Source organism: Solanum stenotomum, chromosome 8, assembly GCF_019186545.1.
Source record: "Solanum stenotomum isolate F172 chromosome 8, ASM1918654v1, whole genome shotgun sequence".
NCBI classification, from domain to species: Eukaryota; Viridiplantae; Streptophyta; class Magnoliopsida; order Solanales; family Solanaceae; genus Solanum; species Solanum stenotomum.
Window position 1 is genome coordinate 1,049,423 of NC_064289.1, and position 18,951 is coordinate 1,068,373.

The 18,951-nt window shown below is 35.0% G+C and overlaps 5 protein-coding genes across 8 annotated transcripts in view; 4 read left to right on the plus strand and 1 right to left on the minus strand.

Annotated features, from left to right (window-relative positions):
• The window catches only part of LOC125874319 (tropinone reductase homolog At5g06060-like), a 47,425-nt gene extending 46,387 nt beyond the window's left edge, over positions 1-1,038 (plus strand). For all 3 annotated transcript variants that reach the window (XM_049555190.1, XM_049555189.1, XM_049555188.1), the window contains 2 exons: positions 157-263; positions 839-1,038. In XM_049555190.1, the coding sequence (XP_049411147.1) occupies positions 157-263; positions 839-1,027 (296 nt within the window). In that variant the 3' untranslated portion in view covers positions 1,028-1,038. The remainder of the gene's footprint in view (positions 1-156; positions 264-838) is intronic.
• LOC125874324 (vesicle-associated membrane protein 721-like) overlaps positions 1-18,951 on the minus strand; it is a 122,165-nt gene that overhangs the window by 70,610 nt on the left and 32,604 nt on the right. The gene's annotated exons all lie outside the window — the stretch shown is intronic.
• LOC125874333 (wound-induced basic protein) overlaps positions 1-18,951 on the plus strand; it is a 120,347-nt gene that overhangs the window by 9,778 nt on the left and 91,618 nt on the right. The window lies entirely within an intron of this gene.
• On the plus strand, positions 2,752-5,000 carry LOC125874316 (tropinone reductase homolog At5g06060-like). The gene is made up of 5 exons (XM_049555185.1): positions 2,752-2,879; positions 3,004-3,211; positions 4,050-4,266; positions 4,362-4,468; positions 4,668-5,000. Exons 1-5 carry the CDS (start codon positions 2,791-2,793, stop codon positions 4,854-4,856), a joined length of 810 nt encoding a protein of 269 aa, XP_049411142.1. The 5' UTR covers positions 2,752-2,790; the 3' UTR covers positions 4,857-5,000.
• Positions 9,601-17,736, plus strand: LOC125874292 (transcriptional corepressor LEUNIG_HOMOLOG-like). Of its 2 annotated transcripts, XM_049555151.1 has the most exons (19): positions 9,601-9,825; positions 10,052-10,096; positions 10,204-10,306; positions 10,537-10,634; positions 10,812-10,921; positions 11,041-11,336; positions 11,464-11,539; positions 11,644-11,755; positions 12,848-12,897; positions 12,992-13,237; positions 14,581-14,658; positions 14,892-15,113; positions 15,574-15,712; positions 15,793-15,899; positions 16,147-16,296; positions 16,498-16,653; positions 16,749-16,868; positions 17,002-17,199; positions 17,345-17,736. In XM_049555151.1, exons 3-19 carry the CDS (start codon positions 10,275-10,277, stop codon positions 17,486-17,488), a joined length of 2,334 nt encoding a protein of 777 aa, XP_049411108.1. In that variant the 5' UTR covers positions 9,601-9,825; positions 10,052-10,096; positions 10,204-10,274; the 3' UTR covers positions 17,489-17,736. The 2 variants fall into 2 exon arrangements, with proteins under 2 accessions (XP_049411108.1, XP_049411109.1); XM_049555152.1 differs by lacking the exon at positions 10,052-10,096 and having other exon boundaries at positions 9,605-9,825.

Consider the following 18,951-nt stretch of genomic DNA (forward strand, 5'->3'; position numbering starts at 1 on the left):
ACTTTCGATACTTGTGTCCAAACAAACAATTATTTATTTATACAAACAATTTCAATATTTTAAAAATATTTTTCAACACTTAAAACTTATCAGCTATTTACTATCAATCAATGATCCAAGCTCGACTTTATATTTATTCTTAAATTATGATGACAGGGGCAATGAATCAACTTACACGAAATTTCGCTTGTGAGTGGGCAAAAGATGGAATTCGTGTTAATGGGGTTGCACCATGGTACATTAACACCCCCCTCGTCGAACATGTAATATTTCTCTCAACTTTATTATATCGTTCAAATATGTACAATTTTTTTTAACATCTTTAATTATTTACATAAACAAGGAAAAATTTAGTATAGGGACAAACGCAAAAGTGGATATAGACCTCAATAGCTTTGACTCAAATACTGCATTTAAGAAATTTACTAAATATATATAAATAATAGTCTTCAAATCCAATAAATTAGAATGATCATGTTATGGTGGAATTTTAAACTCGAACCTATCAACTATTAAATTTATCCCTCCATTATGAGGGCGGTGGTGGTCATGGTGTTGATGGTGCTAGTAGTGGTGGACAAAAAAGTGGAGGGGGTTGGGACAAAATGATGGCATGTCATGTGGTGTTCATAATTTCACCAAAATAATAATGTTAGGCTATATATACGTCCACTTTGAATAGACCTAATATAATTAGGAGAAAGGGTATATCTGAGCGACTTATTAGGTAACATTATAATATATATTTTTGTATGAGTAGTATAACAAAGGGTAAACTTGATCCTTATTCGATAGCGAAAAGACAAATTTGACCCTTTTGATGGCTTTGTATTCACAGGTGCTGGGGGATAAAGAATTTATGGAAGGGGTAGTATCGAGAACTCCTCTTAAGCGTCCTGGAGAAGTTGAAGAAGTTTCATCAATGGTAGCTTATCTTTGTCTTCCTGCTGCTTCTTATGTTACTGGCCAAGTTATTGCAGTTGATGGAGGATTCACTGTCTATGGCTTCCAACAGCCTGGCTATTAATTATTAATAGTCGGACAGAAAAAAATTGCAGTCAGTTTGATAATAATGATCGAGCGATATTACTTCTTCAGCTCGAACTTAAGGACTTGTTTGAAAATGGTAGTGTAGAATTTCTAGCTACCTAGTACTTTTATAATAATGTTGTATTTAATGTTCTCATGTTTTGTGTTTTCGTTGAACGGAAACAATCTCTCTGCTTTCACAAGGTAGGGATAAGGTTGTGACTGAGTATGTTATTGTTATTGTTGTATTCTATGTTCATCAAGCGTGTTCTAGCTGAAACCTTCATGAATTAAAGTTGTGATCATGCCGATGTGTTAAATATGATTTCTTTTTCTTAAAATGTATGATAGTATTTGATTGAGCATAAAATTTTGTATTTGTTAAAAATAATGTTGGTACCAACATACCAAAAGTAACTTTAATTAAAATTATGATTTTGAACATGCCACACATATTTCTAAAAAAAATGTCATTAAGATAAATGCATGGGAAGTTAAATTTTTTAAAAGTTTCCAAATTAGCTTATATATTTATCAACTAATTTTAGTGATATCCCTTCCCTACAAAGTACTAAGTAATGCTAGAAAGCCACTCGTTTTTACCGTCCACCATGTAAGTTAAGTTTTTAAAAAGTTTCCAAATTATCTTATATATTTATCAACTAATTTTAGTGATATCCCTTCCTTACAAAGTACTAAGTAATGCTAGAAAGCCACTTGTTTTTACCGTCCACCATGTACGGATGGTAATGAGGCGGGGTGGATTTAAAGTTATGCGGGGAGGGACGAATTTAAGGCTATGCAGGGCATGAGGGATGTGGGGCGGATTGAAGTGGGTTTCTTTAAAATTAATGCGGGGCGGGGAGGGTTGTGGGTATATGTGATTTTATATGAGTTCAAACTTAATTTTAACTTTTTGCATGTTAATTATAATAAGAGTGATAGATCATTATTTACTAAAATATTCAAGATAGTAAATGAAAATGGTTCAAAAAAAAATAATACAATTTGTTACATGTTTCCAATTTACCTCTAAAAAATAAATTTTTAAGTCTCTATTCTCTATTAAATTAATAAAACTTAATAAATGAATTTATTTTTTTGAATTCTACTTTTAGTATCAAACTTAACTAGAAAAAAAATATTAAAAAAATTATGTGGGGCGCCGAAAATGAAAAAAATTATTATGCAAGGTAAGACAGATTAAAAATTTTGCGGGTTAAGCTAAACCCACCCCGCCCCACACCACCCCATTGCCATCCCTACCACCATGTGTTGTTTATTTTATATTCATATATATGTTTGAAGGCGACGTTGTTACAACTTACAAATCTATCTCCTCAAAAAACGTGTTGATACAGAACATGGAAAATCACCAACACTAAACAAAAATCGCGTGGTGAAATGAATAAGATCCCTTCAATTTTAATCAAAAATCATGGGAGTTAGCTCGAGTATGTAATTGTTTTTTAATTTCAGTTTTTCATGTGACATGCATGTTTAAGAACACAAAATTAAAGGGCATTTTGGTATTATATTGTCATCTTCCACATGGTTTAGCTACATCTAACACGAGCCTCGAAAATCTGCACGTGAGAGTTAATAGTAAGGTTTCGAAAATAAAAAATGTAGTATTTATTAGCTGTACGTACTACTTCATATAATGTTTAATTTTTTTTTAGAGCAATTAATTAATTAAGTATACTTTCCTATATATATACACACACAATATCTTCGAAGCAAGAAAAAAGTAGAACTCAAATGGCTAAAGTTGCAGCGTTTGCCAAAAGTTCTAGATGGTCACTTAATGGTTTGGCTGCTCTTGTCACTGGTGGCACTACTGGAATTGGGTACTTTACATTTTTAATTTCACAACGATGATCTAGTGTAAAAATTCTTTACATTTGTTATTAGTAGTTGACTTGTTGTTCGTGCATATAACTTAAATCTTTAATAAGTTTTTTTTTTTTTTAGTCATGCAGTTGTAGAGGAGCTAGCTGGACTTGGTGCAAAAGTGTACACATGTTCCAAGACAGAATCAGAGCTTAATGAGCCAATGCAAGATTGGGCAGACAGAGGCATACAAGTGAAAGGCTCAGCATGTGATGTAACTTGTAGAGACCAAAGAATTGAGCTCATGAAAAAAGTTTCCTCTGAATTTGATGGAAAACTTAACATTCTTGTGAGTACCATAAATCCATCTTCTTATTATTAGTCAAGCCGAAGCACTAGATCCGCCCCTTTGGCCTTGTCATTACTATTAGTGTGACGATTCGTATAGCTAATCAACCTAACTAAGTGCTTGGATTAATCGAGACTATGGGTTTGACTTTTTAATATATATATTCTTAACACTGGACTTATCGTACTTTTAAAAAGTATGGATTTAGAATTTAAAGAGTATTTCTTGAAATGAAATTTTAGTAGGTATATATCGATCTATACATGTGTCAAGTCGAAGTACTGGATCTGCCCCAATGGCCCTGTGAGGATTGGTATAACTAATCCACCTAACTTGTTTGCATTTAGACATATCAAGTACTGTATATGATATATTCATAGAGAGATTTAATGGTCAAAATCAATAAAAAGGATCAATTAAATTAAAGTTGCTCTTCTAGGCGGGTAAAATCTAGTATTTGGTGAGATTTTAGTGGGTTCTCAAATACTTAAGAATTTATACTCAAGTCAAGCCGAAGCACTGGATCCGCCCCTGTCAATGTGGATTTGTACAGTCTTTTGGCCCAACTTGCTTGGATATTAGACGTTTTTGATAGAAGTTGTATTCAAAGTGAGATCCAATAGTTAAAATTAATGAAAAGACGTACCAATCCGAGTTGCTCTTCTAGGCAGGCAGACAACTCCTGATTCTTGAATAATTAGGCGGAAGTTGAAAGAGCTGCTCTAATGTGAAATTGATAGATCCAACACTGGAAATTAACATTTAATGTTCATTCAGTATAAAAAAAAAATTGAAAAAAATTGACCAAATTTACTATTACCTTATGTTGTTGATGTAGATAAACAATGTTGGAACAAACATTTGGAAGCACTCTATCGATTATAATGCTGAAGATTATGCACACATGATGGCTACAAATTTAGAATCTTCATTCCATTTCAGTCAACTTGCTCATCCTCTTCTGAAATCATCTGGAGCTGGAAGTATTGTTTTCACTGCCTCTGTTGCTGGTCTTGTCCATGTCTCTGGTACTTCTATTTACGGAGCAACAAAAGGTACTCTACTCGTGCTTTTAGTTTAAACATCAGGTGCGAGTAAGTTTTTACCTACTACTCATACCATCTTCCTTTGATATATTTACTGATGGCAGCGGGAATGATTCAGCTTACACGAAATCTGGCTTGTGAATGGGGAAGAGATGGTATTCGTGTTAATGCTGTTGCACCATGTTACACAAATACTCCCCTCGTGAAACATGTGAGATTCTCCTCTTGTTGATTCTGTGTCTGATTATATATTGCATCAGTGCATAGGTGAATCTAGGCTCATTTTAAATTGGAAAGGGGAAAAGGGTCAAAATTCCCTGCAAAAAGGTCATCCATTTATAGTTTGGTTAAAAAATGCTCCACTGTCTTAAATGTTGTATGTGATGAATTTGGTGATTCTATACTGACAGTTGCTCAAGGATAAAGAATTTTCGGATGCCTTAATATCAAGAATTCCTCTTGGGCGTTCAGGAGAAGTGGAAGAAGTCTCATCCCTCATCGCGTATCTCTGCCTTCCTGGTGCTTCTTATGTCACTGGTCAGATTATACCAGTTGACGGAGGATTCACCGTCTATGGCTTCCAACAGCCTGGCTATTAAGTTGTACTTGTGGTTGTTTGAATAAAAGTCTTGATCATGTTAGCATTTGCTCATCTTTAGTGTTGTAATGTGTTAAACAAGTGATATTGTACTGAAGATTATACTTCAGAATTACACAATGTCCAATTTGATCACTTATCATTATATCCATATTGCTAAGTTCTTTTCGTTATTCAACATCATGATTCAGAAACATTCTTTTACGAGAATAAAAGACCTGTTTCCCCAAAAGAACGATAAGGAATGTATTGAGCTTATGGATGTACGATCTGTTACATCAATCTCACCAAGAAATGAAACGATAAAAGATTTCTTCTACTTGTTGATGTCAGCTCTGAGTAGCACTTATGTGTCCACATATATATCTTAGCATGACTTGCTAAAGCAGTATATATGCAGCCTTACTCACACCTAGTGTTCTGGCCCGTAACCATAAAATTCCCCTTGTAACTTGTTCCGAGCATCCCCTCTATGACAGCAGCATTGGTAGATGGCCTATCATTCTTCATATTCTGCTCTTCATGATTGGAAGGTACTCTTAGCATCCTCACTGATCTTTGTCTTGCTAGATTGGTCATCTCGCGTACGTACTAGATGAACTGCAGTGCTTGTAGAACAGCATTATCCCTGATCAATGTTGGCTCTAATTGTTGTACCATAGGCACTGATCGATAGAAGATGAGAACGATACAATGCAACTCCCTCACAACAAATGTTTGATAAACTTCTGAAGCATGTTGTATACAAGCTCCAAAATAATATTCGTAACGCCATAAACCACAACTCCAGTGAAATTCATGAACAAATATCCATACACAGTAAGAACAACAGATTGAGAACAAAACAGTTCAATAGCTTTTCCCAAAAAATGCACCTGAGAGCTAACAGGCTACACCTTGGCTTAAGTTGTAGACATTCAAAAAAAATTTATGACCAAATGTATATCAGAGTAAAAGATTGCATAGAATCGACACATGAAACAAGATTAACTGCATCTCAGCACTTGACATGGAAATGCATAATCAATCAAGTCAGATATCAATGAAAGATGCAATATAAAGCTAAACTTGCTTACCAACACACAAAAAACGAATAAACTAGAGACTGCAGCTAGCATCAAGCTATGTATTAGTACTATAATGCATAATTCTCTATTTGATAACAGAGACACCTTGTTGAAACACAAAATTCGACCTTGCCAAGTTGCAATATTGAAAACATCAACTAAACCAAAACTTTAAGCCCTCTGCTCAAGATTAATTATGATAGTATCTTGTTAGAAAACATCTTCAATTTCCATATTTTTTTTCCCTTCCCATAACCTTTCTATCTCGTAGAGGTAGGTATACAAGAGAGAGTTGTTTAGATGGTAAATATCTCTCACTTACCATTTAAGGCTATGATTTGAGTCAAGTGGGCTATTTCTTTGCGAAACATTGTTCAATTTCATATCATGTGGCAATTCCGCCAAGGGAAAGAACCCGCCGATTTGAGCTCCTTAGTCTACCCCATCTATTTGAATATTGATCAGTCAGAAAAACTAGTAATAGACACAAAGCCATCCATTCCGGCTCTATATTTGTTCGAATAAAATGCTTAGCCAATTCCACAGGTCTATCTTCTAATCGATAATTAGGCCAAAGAAACGGAATTGGTAGTCAATCCTATTCTCAATAGGGATAGTTGACAGAGAATAGGGATAGTCTGCAATTGAATTCATTTTGACCATTATTTTCATGAAGCACGAAGATGAAAGCTCCTAGACAGGTAAATAAAATCTACATCATAGGGAGAAGTTCTAATCACACCCTACACTTTTTGAACCCCACTTTAATATTACACTAAATATGTTATTATTATTTTACTGAACAAATTCAAAATAATGTATACATAAAAAAATAAAATAAAAAGAATACATAGATAAAAGAAGGGTTAACCTCAATTCCATTTTTGAACGAAGTGTGAGTTAGTTTCTTTTTTGATTAAGAATGTGTACATAAATTAATTAAATTTCTTCTCTTTTTGGCGCCGCCAAGAAAATAGAAGCGGTAAAAATTGACCAACGCCGCACAAAATTGGCTTCTTTTTTATTTTATTTGTACGGACGAAGACTACAACAAATCGGAATTCCAGTCTCTGTGACTTCTTTTTTTCAGTCCAGGTGACCAAATCAGCTTTCACGCGCAGCTGAACTAATTTCTATGACGGAGACCTTATAAAATTCTTAATCACTTCTTATTAAAAAAATTAATTTACATTAAACGGAATAATATGACACTTAATTTCAAACATATTCTAATACTATCAAATACTTAATCCTGTGCGCCTTACATCTCAATAACATAATTCAATTTTGATTACACCCCTAACTATATATGAGTTTGAGAAATAAAACAATATGAAATAACTATAACATGCTACATGTTATTTCTTCAAAAGTTTATAAATCGAAAATGAAAAGTGAAAGAAAGTATAATCTGATATGATACTTATAGGCTAATTAAATATATTGATGGTCCTCAAATTTGTCAATTTAATATTTCGGTTAAGAAGTCTAAACTGACAATTATATCTATTGATGAATATTTAAGCTAACAATACTACTCACATTTGGGTGCATAAAAGACTTAGGAGTATTATTTATGTTTAAATAGAAATGAATCTAGGCATACACCAAGAAAAAAACGAATGCATTAAAATGCGTAGTTCTCTATTTGATAAGGGACACATTTTTAGGTTTTAAAATGTGAATGGAAAATAAAGAGTTGTGACTTTTTTGAAAGATTGTGACTTATCAAAAGGGTTGTGACTTTTCCAAAAAGTTGTAATCTTTCCAACAAGGCACAATAAGTACTTGTTCATACTATCCTTTATTTTCTATAATAAAGGGGTTTCTTTCATTTTTTTAACAACAAATTTTACGACTTCTTCTTTTTATACATAAAGAAATTCGAGTGTACTTTACTGCTGTTAAGTGGTTCGCTTTCCGTGGGCTCATTTTTCTTCCTAAAAGAAAATATTTTCAGGTTATTTTCTGTTTACTGATTTTGATATTATTTTTTGTTTTGATACTCTTAAAATCTTTCTGTTCCTCACAAAATTTTCCGAAGTTTCTGTTCTACATAATTTAATAATACAGATTAACAACACAACTTGTTGAAACATAAAATTCAACCAAAACATCAAGAAAACCAAAACTTTTAGCCCTCTGGTCAAGATTATTGTAGCATCTTGTTTGAAAACATCTTCAACTTCCAGAAGTAAGCATCCGTCAAACATCAAGTTATATAAATTGGGACGGAGAGAATAACTTATAAAACTATATTTGAATAATTACGAGGTAATCCAGCATAATCTCCATATTTTTTCTTTTCCTTCTCATATCTTCTGCAAAGGGTATGAATAATTTTACTAATATAATTCAATTTTGAATACGACTCGATGTATGAGTTTAGAAATATGTATAGTCACATCATGATACTTAATAGTTAGGTTAAATATATTAATGGTCCCTCAAACCTGTCAATTTAATTTTTCAGTTAAGATGCCTAACTAAACTAACAATTCTATCTATTGAATATTTGAACAGAAAGTCATAAAAAAGGCTTATTTATTTATTTTTAAAAATAGAATCTAGGCATGCAATTATGTGTTGTGAAAGTGACAATTAAACAGTTTTATGTTACACATGTTTTATCAACAAACATAACAATCTGAACACTGTCCTACATGATTACATGTGTGCCTTTTCTTCTGTCACTAAATCACACAAAATGATAAAATGGATTCCTTAATATTTGAGGGTAACCTAAAAATAGTTGTTTATTCTTTACTCTTTTCGTTGTGTCTTAATTTATATGATATTTTTCGAATTTCATGAATGTATATTTGAAGGATGATCACTAAAGGCGAACCCATAACTATATTTATAACCCCTTCTGTTTAAAAAAATTTGAAGTAACACTTTAATTTCAGCTTTCTACATAATATATTGCATACCACAAAATATTTTGATATATTTGACATTAATTTAAATTGTGTACTAAGTCAAAGTAGACTATTCTTTTTTAAACAAAGGAAATATTATTCATCTGTTCCTATTTAATTGTCACAATTTTAGGTTTCACTCCCCTTAAGAAACTAGGTAATTTTACCGTTGTATCATTATTTAGTGTTCTCTTCAAGTTCAATTTTCAATAAAAGAACATGAATTAATTTATTTTGATTCATAAATGCATATTTTGATAAATTCTTAAGGATAAAATAAGAAAAATAGCAGGTATGAAATGCATTGATTTTATAGAATAGTAAGTATAAAAAATATTTATTTTCGTAAGAACGACATGCAAGTAGAGACGGAGATTTTTTGTTTCTAAAATTAGGCATAGTAGCTTACTATAGGGATCTCAATGTATAGACTTTATAGCACACAGTTCAGAATTACTTGTAACTACTTCCCGATAATGACCTTACCTCTTTAATTATACTCTCACTTGCGCTTTCTCCGCGCGTTACACTCTAAGCACCGCTTTTTTGCTTACGTAAATATTGTCCCCACTTTACCCCTTTACTCGAACCGAATCACCGAGCCAATCCCCCCGAACCTAATACCCATCCTAATCAAACACAAACAAAAGGCTAATCCTAACCTCAGCTTCGGTACCTTAGTTGACAGCCTGTTTTGCTATTTTCGGCTTTCCCCTTCACTTTGATATACCCTCTCTTTGTGTCCGTTTTTTCCTTTCGTTGAAGCTCTTCTTCTTCCTTGTGAAGAGAATCTTTTACAAGCTTATGAATGGTGAATTTTAGAGAAGAAAGTGTTGAATTGCTGATGATAAGTATCTAAGTTTATGTTTTAATCGTTGATTAATGTTCGGAAAAAAGTGTAATTGATCGGAGGTTTTGTGCGAAAACTTGATTTAGCTGACTTCAATTGGAGCTGTTCTACTTGAATTACTGTTTCTTTCAGGTAGTTATTTGGCTGGAGATTTTTTTGTTTGTTTGTGTGTTGAGCTTGCTGAGGTTGTGAGCTGATTTGTGAATTTGTGAATTCGAGTTTGTGATAGTGTTACTGTGTGATTTTGGAGTTGAGAGTTATGAATTGATGAAGATCTTACCTTTTGTTTCATCAACTTTGGTTAATTACGGTTGATTTTGTTTGAATTAGGGTTCCTTTTTTTTTTTTTTTTAAACAGAGATTTTTGTTGAATCAGCAATGCTGGATTTGATCTTCATAATTGGTAAAATGTTACTTGATGAGAATCATTTCGGTTTTTAAACCTGTATTTTCATTTTTCATTTTAATTGATAAATTTGTTTTAACTGTGTTTATGTTATTATTGTGTAGCTCTGTGATTGCTGTGATTACTGGTAGTTGGCTGCGTGGAATTTCCTGCAGGAAGTGATCGAGTGAAAGTCATGGCGCAGAGTAATTGGGAAGCTGATAAGATGTATGCAACTTCTTCCTGCTAGTCAGCTCATTTTAAATTTTCAGTTTCTTTGTTAAAAACGTCCAGCATCCATGTTTCACTACCAAAGATTAAAAGACTGTGTGATTAAGTACCAAATTCTCAAATATAGTCAGAAGAAGAAACAGAAATTTCCAATCTTTTTGAAGTCCCTAGATAAAGAGTACTAGTGTTCACAGTTATGATGGAATTGATTTTTGTTGTCTTGATAGGCTTGATGTTTACATTCATGACTATCTGTTGAAAAGAAAGCTGCATAATTCTGCAAAAGCTTTCATGACAGAAGGGAAGGTTGCTACGGATCCCGTAGGTAATGATGTTAACACATTCTCTACATGTTGAGTTCTTTTAATTCTAATTGTTTCTATGCATATCATCTTATCTCTAGCTGTTTTGCTAGTCAATCTGCAGAGTGGTTCATGCTTATTCTCCTTTTTCATAACTTGACACATTTGAGGTGTTTATAATTTGATTTGTCCTTTTGTAGCCATTGATGCACCTGGAGGGTTTCTTTTCGAATGGTGGTCTGTGTTTTGGGACATTTTCATTGCACGGACAAATGAAAAACATTCTGAAGCAGCAGCAGCGTACATAGAGGTTTGTTGAACTTACATGATGTGTCATTCGTCGCCCTAAATAGCATTAGACGTAGTTCTGTGGCTTTCTCTACTTATAACCAGGCTTAAGTACCTTGTTTTGTTTGATTTGAACTCTAGACACAGCAGATGAAAGCAAGGGAACATCAACAACAGCTACAGATGCAGCAGTTGCAGCTCATGCAACAACGAAATGCCCAATTACAGCGAAGGGATCAAAATCCCTCCCTTGGTGGTCCTATAAGCGCTATAAACTCTGAAGGCGGCATGATGGGGCAACCATCTGCTAGTGTTTTGGCCATGAAAATGTACGAGGAACAAATGAAGCACCCTCATTCCTTGGACTCGGAGACATCTTCACCTCTTATTGATCCCAATAGGATGGCGCTTCTCAAGTCTGCATCTAATCATCAACGGTATGAGTGGTGCAAGATTTTCTTGCCACGTCTCCTGCCTTTTTTGCATTACTTTAGGTAGCCTCTATTAATTTGTTGCATGCTTTGTCTGAACTTCTATACCTGCATTTGTTCTCCGTTGATTCAGCCAGTTGGTACAAGGTAATTCGGGTAGCATGTCTGCAGCATTGCAGCAAATGCAAGGGCGCCCTCAGATGGCTGCGGTAACTAGTTGAACTCTTACCTCAGCAGACAATATCTGCTTATTATTGGGTTTATTTTGTCGTCTTGGACCAAGCTCAGCTCAATATCCTTGGAAAATATGTAGGATATTAAAACGGAAGTGAACTTGAGTGGTACTCAGAAATCTTTGCCCATGGATCCTTCATCAATTTATGGGCAAGCTATTCTACAGTCGAAGTCAGGACTCAGCGGTGCAGGTACTGTCGTCTTGGTTGCTTAGCACCCTTTGTCCACCTACTCAACTAATGATCTCTAGTCGTAAAACATTTCATTTTTAAATGTAATCACATGGAATGAGTTTGGCATATTATCTAATTTTATCCTTGGAAGGAAGCATGGAGTTCTCTTAATGAACTCTTTCAGTTCATATCTCTGCAACACAGACATCCTTATGAAGTGTGTTTTTTTCCATATATTTTCCCATAACCATTTATGGCATTCATTTGCCGTAATCTGAACTCTTTCATTCTTCCATTTATTGGCTACCAGACAAATGGATATTCCTCTCCTTTATGGTAACTTTCACGAATTAAATTGCTCTTTCTCTTTCCTGTACAGCAAGTTCTAGAAGATTAAAACTTCCACTTTTAGAGGATTGGCTCAGGACTTCAGAAATGATTATTTCCATCTTCAATCTGTTCCAAGTTCAGTCACATATAAATAACATAACTAGTGCAATACCTGGCACCTACATTTTTGCCTCATTGCATCCCATTTTTGGCATAGCTGATTGTCCGTGATATCCATGTTAGTGTTTATGTAGATTTTTGGAGTCAATTCCTGATTGTGCTCCTTCAAGTGGCGTCATGCATATTTTCTTACTAATATTTCTTGTTTGTTACTTCTGATTCTTTAGCATTCGTAGTGGACATAAATCTAGTTGTCACTATTGGAATGTTCTAGAGCCACTGCTGTTATGGTTTTTATTTATTACCTTTTTAATGTGACCTTTCGGAAAATTGTCTGGCATATCAAGCATGTGTGTTTAGCAGAAACAGTTGGTGCGAGTTTAGGTAGATTTTTGAGTGATGTTCTTTGTGGGCATCAGTAATAACTAGTAAGTTCTTTTCTGGGTATGTTGTTATTGTTATCTTTTTGTTGGTCTGTTTATAGTGGATTTCAATTTTGAGAAGTTCTGTGTTTCTCTTTTTCCAATGCTTTTGGTTCTTTTTTATTTTTGGGGGAGGGGAGGTATTAGGGTGGGGTGGTAGTTCTAACTCAATTTTGTTGATGATTATATTGGCGGCCAGTTGGGTAACTTGTCCTTTCATTTTCTCCTGGTTCTTTAGGCTTAAATCAAGGTATGACTGGTTTACCATTGAAGGGTTGGCCGTTAACTGTAAGTTACTAATAATTGCTTTCATTTTTTTAAAAGTTGAATTTCCACAATTTCGATATTAATGTTTGGCTGCTTTGCTCATTGATATTGTCAGGGAATTGACCATTTGAGGCCAAGTGTTGGTTTGCAAGTACAGAAGCCCAATATACAGAACCAAAATCAATATCTTTTGGCATCACAACAACAGCAGGCTCTTGCACAGGCTCAAGCACAAGGTAACCTGAATTCCCCTAGCTATGGATATGGTGGATTACCAAGAGGTAACTTCAATGCAAAAGATGGTCAGCCACCGAGAAATGATGGATCCATATGCTCTCCAGTACAATCAAATTCACCGAAGGTTAGGTCTACTTTCCTAGAATGAAGAAGAGTACCTGCATTGGCTAGTTATGTTTTGCATTGTCCGTTATGCAATCTTAAAGACTATTTGTCACAGCGAGAGCGCATGGATTGTTTTCCTCTTAGATCCAAATTTTAATGCATTGTTTAGTGCAAAGATCATTTTTAACTGCGTTTTCCTCAAGATGCTTGCATTTTGTTCCTTTCTAGAGCAGAAAGGAGGAGACAGAATGCTATTGAAGCTTGACGTTGAAGGCAATGCATGCCAATTTTGAGGTCGCTGAAGCCAATTAACTAAAATAATGAGGAAATTGAGTAGCATAAGCTGAATCATGTTGGGAAGTTTCCTAATCTGGACTATAAATTTTAAGAGAGACAGAGAGAGATTCTGAAGTTTTATTTTCTTCTTTACTCATCTGGAGGGTAGATCAGTTCTTAAGAAGACTGAGCAGATTATGGGAGCGCCTGATGATATGTTAGTTTGTTAGTAATAATAAAGCAGGTAATTGAAGGGATAGTGTTTTCCTTGCTATCTCTTTCCTTGTCTAGGCTTATCCGTGAGGATTGTTAGGAAGGCGCTACTGGGAAACCGTAGTAAGTTCTCTAGAGTGAGGTGGGTTGACGTTAACAGTCCTTACTTTCCTGGTGCATTGGTATACATTTACTTCAACCTACCTTTGGAGAACAAGCTAGTTCCCCCACCCACACCCACAAAAAAGAAGAGGAGAAGACAAACTACCCCTAAACTGCGACGGAGACCAATTAACAAATGAGTAGCAGGCTGTGCTTTACTGCCTCCAGATTCTTAAACTTTGAACTAGCATATAGTTCACCAAGCCCTCACCTTTGCCGTTTTCGGATAAGCCTTTTCCATGTTATGACGCAAGAACAAACATTGCAGACTAGTGGAAGTTTGTAACGAAGGGATTCTACAAATAAATGTTTCTTGGTTCTTAGTCACTGAAGTGCCAGGATTATATATCAAGGCTGATGGCAAGTGAAACTAATTATCAGAAAATTGAGGCCTAGATCTCAACCAAAATGCAATGAGACATTAGCTTTTGGCTAGGTATTAGCACTTGCTTTACTAATGGATTGTGCATCTTTCAGTTTAATTGGCACCATTACAGCTGTCTTGAGCAGTTGACATGCCTTAGCCTTGCAGCTGTCTTTGAGAGTGCTTCTTAAGTTGTTCCTCACTGGCTTATTGTATGTGATGATATGTACGGTTTTTAAACAGTGCTGTGTCTTTCTGTAGATTCAGAGAGGCTCTTGCAATTTAGTTGTGACGGGTAGAATGTTCTACTCTAAACTACTTGTGTACTAATTACTTGTCTTTAACAGATGAAAATGGCCCAAATTCCACAATCCTCCTCTCAACAACAGGACCAGTTGCAACAGCAACAGCAGCAATTGCCACAGGTTAGCTTAACCAGATAGAGTTCACCTCTGATTTTATCTTTGTTGATATCTACCAACAACCATGTCCGCGGAAGTACTTCTAACAATATAATTGTTTAACTTGCATGTGGCCTATTATCTTTTTTTCCTCTTCATGTTTCTAAAATTTTTATTTAGTTTTTAGAAAATTTAAGTTACCTTACTTATCAGAGCCAATGGAAGCGAAATTTACCTATCTATCTCCTGTGACTCAGAATGGCAGAAAAAGGAAGCAACATTCGTCATCTGGACCTGCCAATAGTACTGGCACCGGAAATACTGTTGGCCCTTCACCAAGCTCACCAGCATCAACTCATACACCTGGTGACGGGATGACTAGTGCCAGTAGTCTGCAGCATGTCGGCAGTGTGTCAAAAAGCATGATGATGTATGGAGGAGATGGAACTGGTGGTATAGCGTCCTCTACAAATCAGCTGGTAAACCTTAATTGTCTTTCATCCACATTTTTTGTATTTTGCACTTCTGAGCATGTTATATTTGTAAAGAAGTACTTAGTTATCTTATAGCTTCCAGTATCTTTGATGAATAAGCAAAGTTTATTACTCCCTCCATCCCATTTTATGTGGCACCATTTCCTTTTTGGTCAGTTCCAAAAAGAATGTCACATTTCCTTATATGGTAAGTATTTAAAGGTACAATTCCTTTTTTACCCTTGTTGGTCCCACTTAATCTTAAAATAATACTCTAATACATTTATGAGGAGAGAGAAAAGTGAGTACTTTTTAAAGGGCAATTTGGTAAACATTTCAAAGTCTTCATTTATTTCCGTGCCTGGTCAAATGTTGCCACATAAAATGGGCCGGAGGGAGTAGTTTTTTTATGCGTTTTGAAGTTAAATTTGAGATCATCTCCAATATGCCTTTATCTATCGTACAGGATGACTTGGAGACGTTTGGAGACATTGGTTCCCTGGAAGATAACGTGGAGTCATTTCTATCAAATGATGGGGGAGATGGAAATATCTATGGAACAATGAAACAAACTATTACTGAGCACAAACCCGAGTCTTCCAAAGGTGATAATGCGAGTTTGACTTGTATAAAAGCTTTCTTTGTTGTTTTTGTTGCCAATTTACTAAGAGGTTAAATATATCAGGATTCTCCTTCGGTGAAGTTGGTTGTATACGCACAAGGAATAAAGTCACTTGCTGCCATTTCTCATCAGATGGAAAGCTGCTCGCTAGTGCCGGACATGACAAGAAGGTAGAAAGGCACTTCCATATAATCTAACATCTTTAGCATATGGAGATAATTGGATGCCTTTTAATGAAATTCCTTTTTACTTTATCAACAAATGGATCAAGTGTTTCATTTCATTCCAATGGTGGATGTGCTTTTCAGTGGTTAAATCTCCTTTATACTTCACTAATGACTGAGCATTTTCTGCCGCACTTTTGTTTTCACTAGATCAGTTGTCCTTATAAGTTCTTTCCTCCTGTGTATTTATCAGGCTGTTCTGTGGAACATGGATACCTTACAAACGGAGACCACCCCAGAAGAACATCAATTCTTGATTACAGATGTCCGCTTCAGGCCTAATTCAACTCAGCTTGCAACTGCTTCATTTGATAAGTCTGTGAGATTGTGGGATGCTGCCAATGTAATTGTTTAGACATTTTCTGCTGAATTATTGTTTAATCGCCATGTTGAAGCAGGCCTTACCTAGTCGCTTACAACATGACACCTATAGTTCATATTTTTAGATATCCGATTGTCATGTATTGTTCAACAATACCAATCTGTATTTTTTTACCACATATTCTCACTCAAATTATCCCTTGTCGAATTTATTTTTTTGCAGCCTGGCTACTGTTTGAATTCATACACCGGGCATTCTTCTCATGTTATGTCGCTGGATTTCCATCCGAAAAAGAATGATCTATTTTGTTTCTGTGATAGCAACAATGAGATTCGGTACTGGAGTATTAGTCCATTCTCATGTACTAGAGTGTCGAAGGTTTGCCTTTTAGTATTCATTATGTTCTTTAATTAATTTGTTGTGGTAATATTCCTATGAACTATCTTCAAATTGTCTCCTCTCTCTATTTGTAGCAAGGAGGCAGTGCACAAGTGAGATTCCAGCCAATAACTGGTCAGCTGCTGGCAGCTGCATCAGATAAGGTGGTCTCAATCTTTGATGTCGAAAATGACAGGCAACTGCAGTCTTTCCAGGTTGATCTTCAATTTCCATTGTGTGGTGGATTACATCAACTGTTACTTAAAAACTATATATGTTTCTGGCACTTTCATATTTCTGTATGTTCCAACCATAATTCCTCACTTCCTGAGATAATTGTGTTTACAGGGACACACTGGAGTGGTGAACTACCTTTGTTGGGATCTCAATGGTGATCTACTGGCATCAGTAAGTGAGGAGTCTGTCAAAGTTTGGTCACTGAACACTGGTGATTGCATCCACGAGCTAAGTTCAAATGGAAATCAGTTCCACTCTTGTGTATTTCATCCTAGTTATTCAGCTCTATTGGTGATTGGAGGAATGAGGGTAAATATTTGTTCTCCTTTGCAAACTCTATAACTGTCATTCCTGTTGGATTTTATTCAGAAAATTTACCCAAATGTTTACACTTGCAACAAATCTTGTTGTCTACAAATTTACTGATTCTTGTTCCGTGAATCCATGCCTACAGTCTTTGGAGCTGTGGAACATGGTTGAGAATAAAAGCATGACAATTCCAGCACATGAAAACATTGTCGCTGCTCTAGCACAGTCACCAGTGACTGGAATGGTTGCTTCTGCAAGTCATGACAGTTCTGTGAAGTTATGGAAATAAACTAGAAGAGGATTTGATGCCGGGATATATATGCTCCGCTTGAGGTGTTAGGGAAAAGAGTCTTGTGTTGTCTATGTTGTTGTAGCGTATTGTTATCAGAAATATCAATTTTTCTGCTTGTTAGTCGTCACATTAGAGTTTGGTTTGCTTAAAGCAAGTTGAGCATACTGATTGCTGAGCAATGGTTCGGTAGTGTAATAACTTCTGCAACTGTTGTCAGTGATTAACAACTAATAATAACATGATATAAGTTTCAGCCTATTTCGGCTGTACGTCACCTTTAGGGAGACCGATTTCGAGCTCTTCCTAATCAAACCAACACAGAACTAAACAAGAATATTTGTTGCCTCTTTTATTCCTTCCTAATTTTTTTTCTTTTAGTTTATAGCAAAAGTGAAAAAGTTAGTGAGTAGCTGGGAAGGAGCAAAGGGTACCTGAGGGTTTGGCAAGAAAAATGTAGGTGTAGGGGTAGGGCTGCCGGGCATCATCTTCAGATAAAATACTAGTACATTTAGCAAGTTAGCAACTAGTAGAGTAGTAATAATTATACACCTTTCGTCCTCTACCCGTATCAAAGGTCGGGGGTTTGAAGCTCTAGAAAATTTTACACAAATCTTATAGCGTTAAGAGTTAATTACATTTTGTTCCTACTCTTTTTCAAATTTTAAAAATCTCTTAAATTTGATGGAATCTGAATATATCTCAAAACGTTCCGATGCATCACATTTTGATTTCGAATACATCTCTCAACGTCTCAATACATCATGTCTCGATTTCGGATACATCACTCAACGTAAATTGATATATTGCGTAAACCGATGTATTTGACCGCAACATTGCATAAAGTGATGTATCCGAGAATAGGAGAGAGGAGGAATTTTTGTAAAAAATTTTCAAATGATAGGAAATTTTAGAAAATATGGTAAAATAAGTTATGTATTTATGTAATTTTTTCATAGAATAAATCTTATTGAAAGCGTCGTCTCCAGAATTAAGCCTCGTTGCAAATTTAGTTGGCCACCAATGCGAATACTGGACATGATTGGGTGGGAAAATAAAAATAAAATAAAGTAAATTTAAAGGCTTTTAATTTAAAATATATCTTAAATATGGCGGAGAGAGTAAAATTTTAAGCGAAAAACTTACATAAATACTACTTATAATGCTTGTATTAAATGAATATATAAATGCATAGCAAAAGAAAACGTAGGGGCAAGACAAGTGAACGAGTAGGGGAGGCAGAGTGACCACCCTCTTAAGAATTAGAGTAGTACTAACATACAGGTAATTAAATTTTTGGAGAAAAAATTAGACATGATTATGATGATTGCCCTTAGTTAATACTAAATGGCTGATCTCTTCTATATAAATTTTATAATTTAACCATGGTTAAACTATATATACATATATATTATCACAAAAAATTATGAGCAATGATCTATATATAGGTGTAAGGTGTGCAA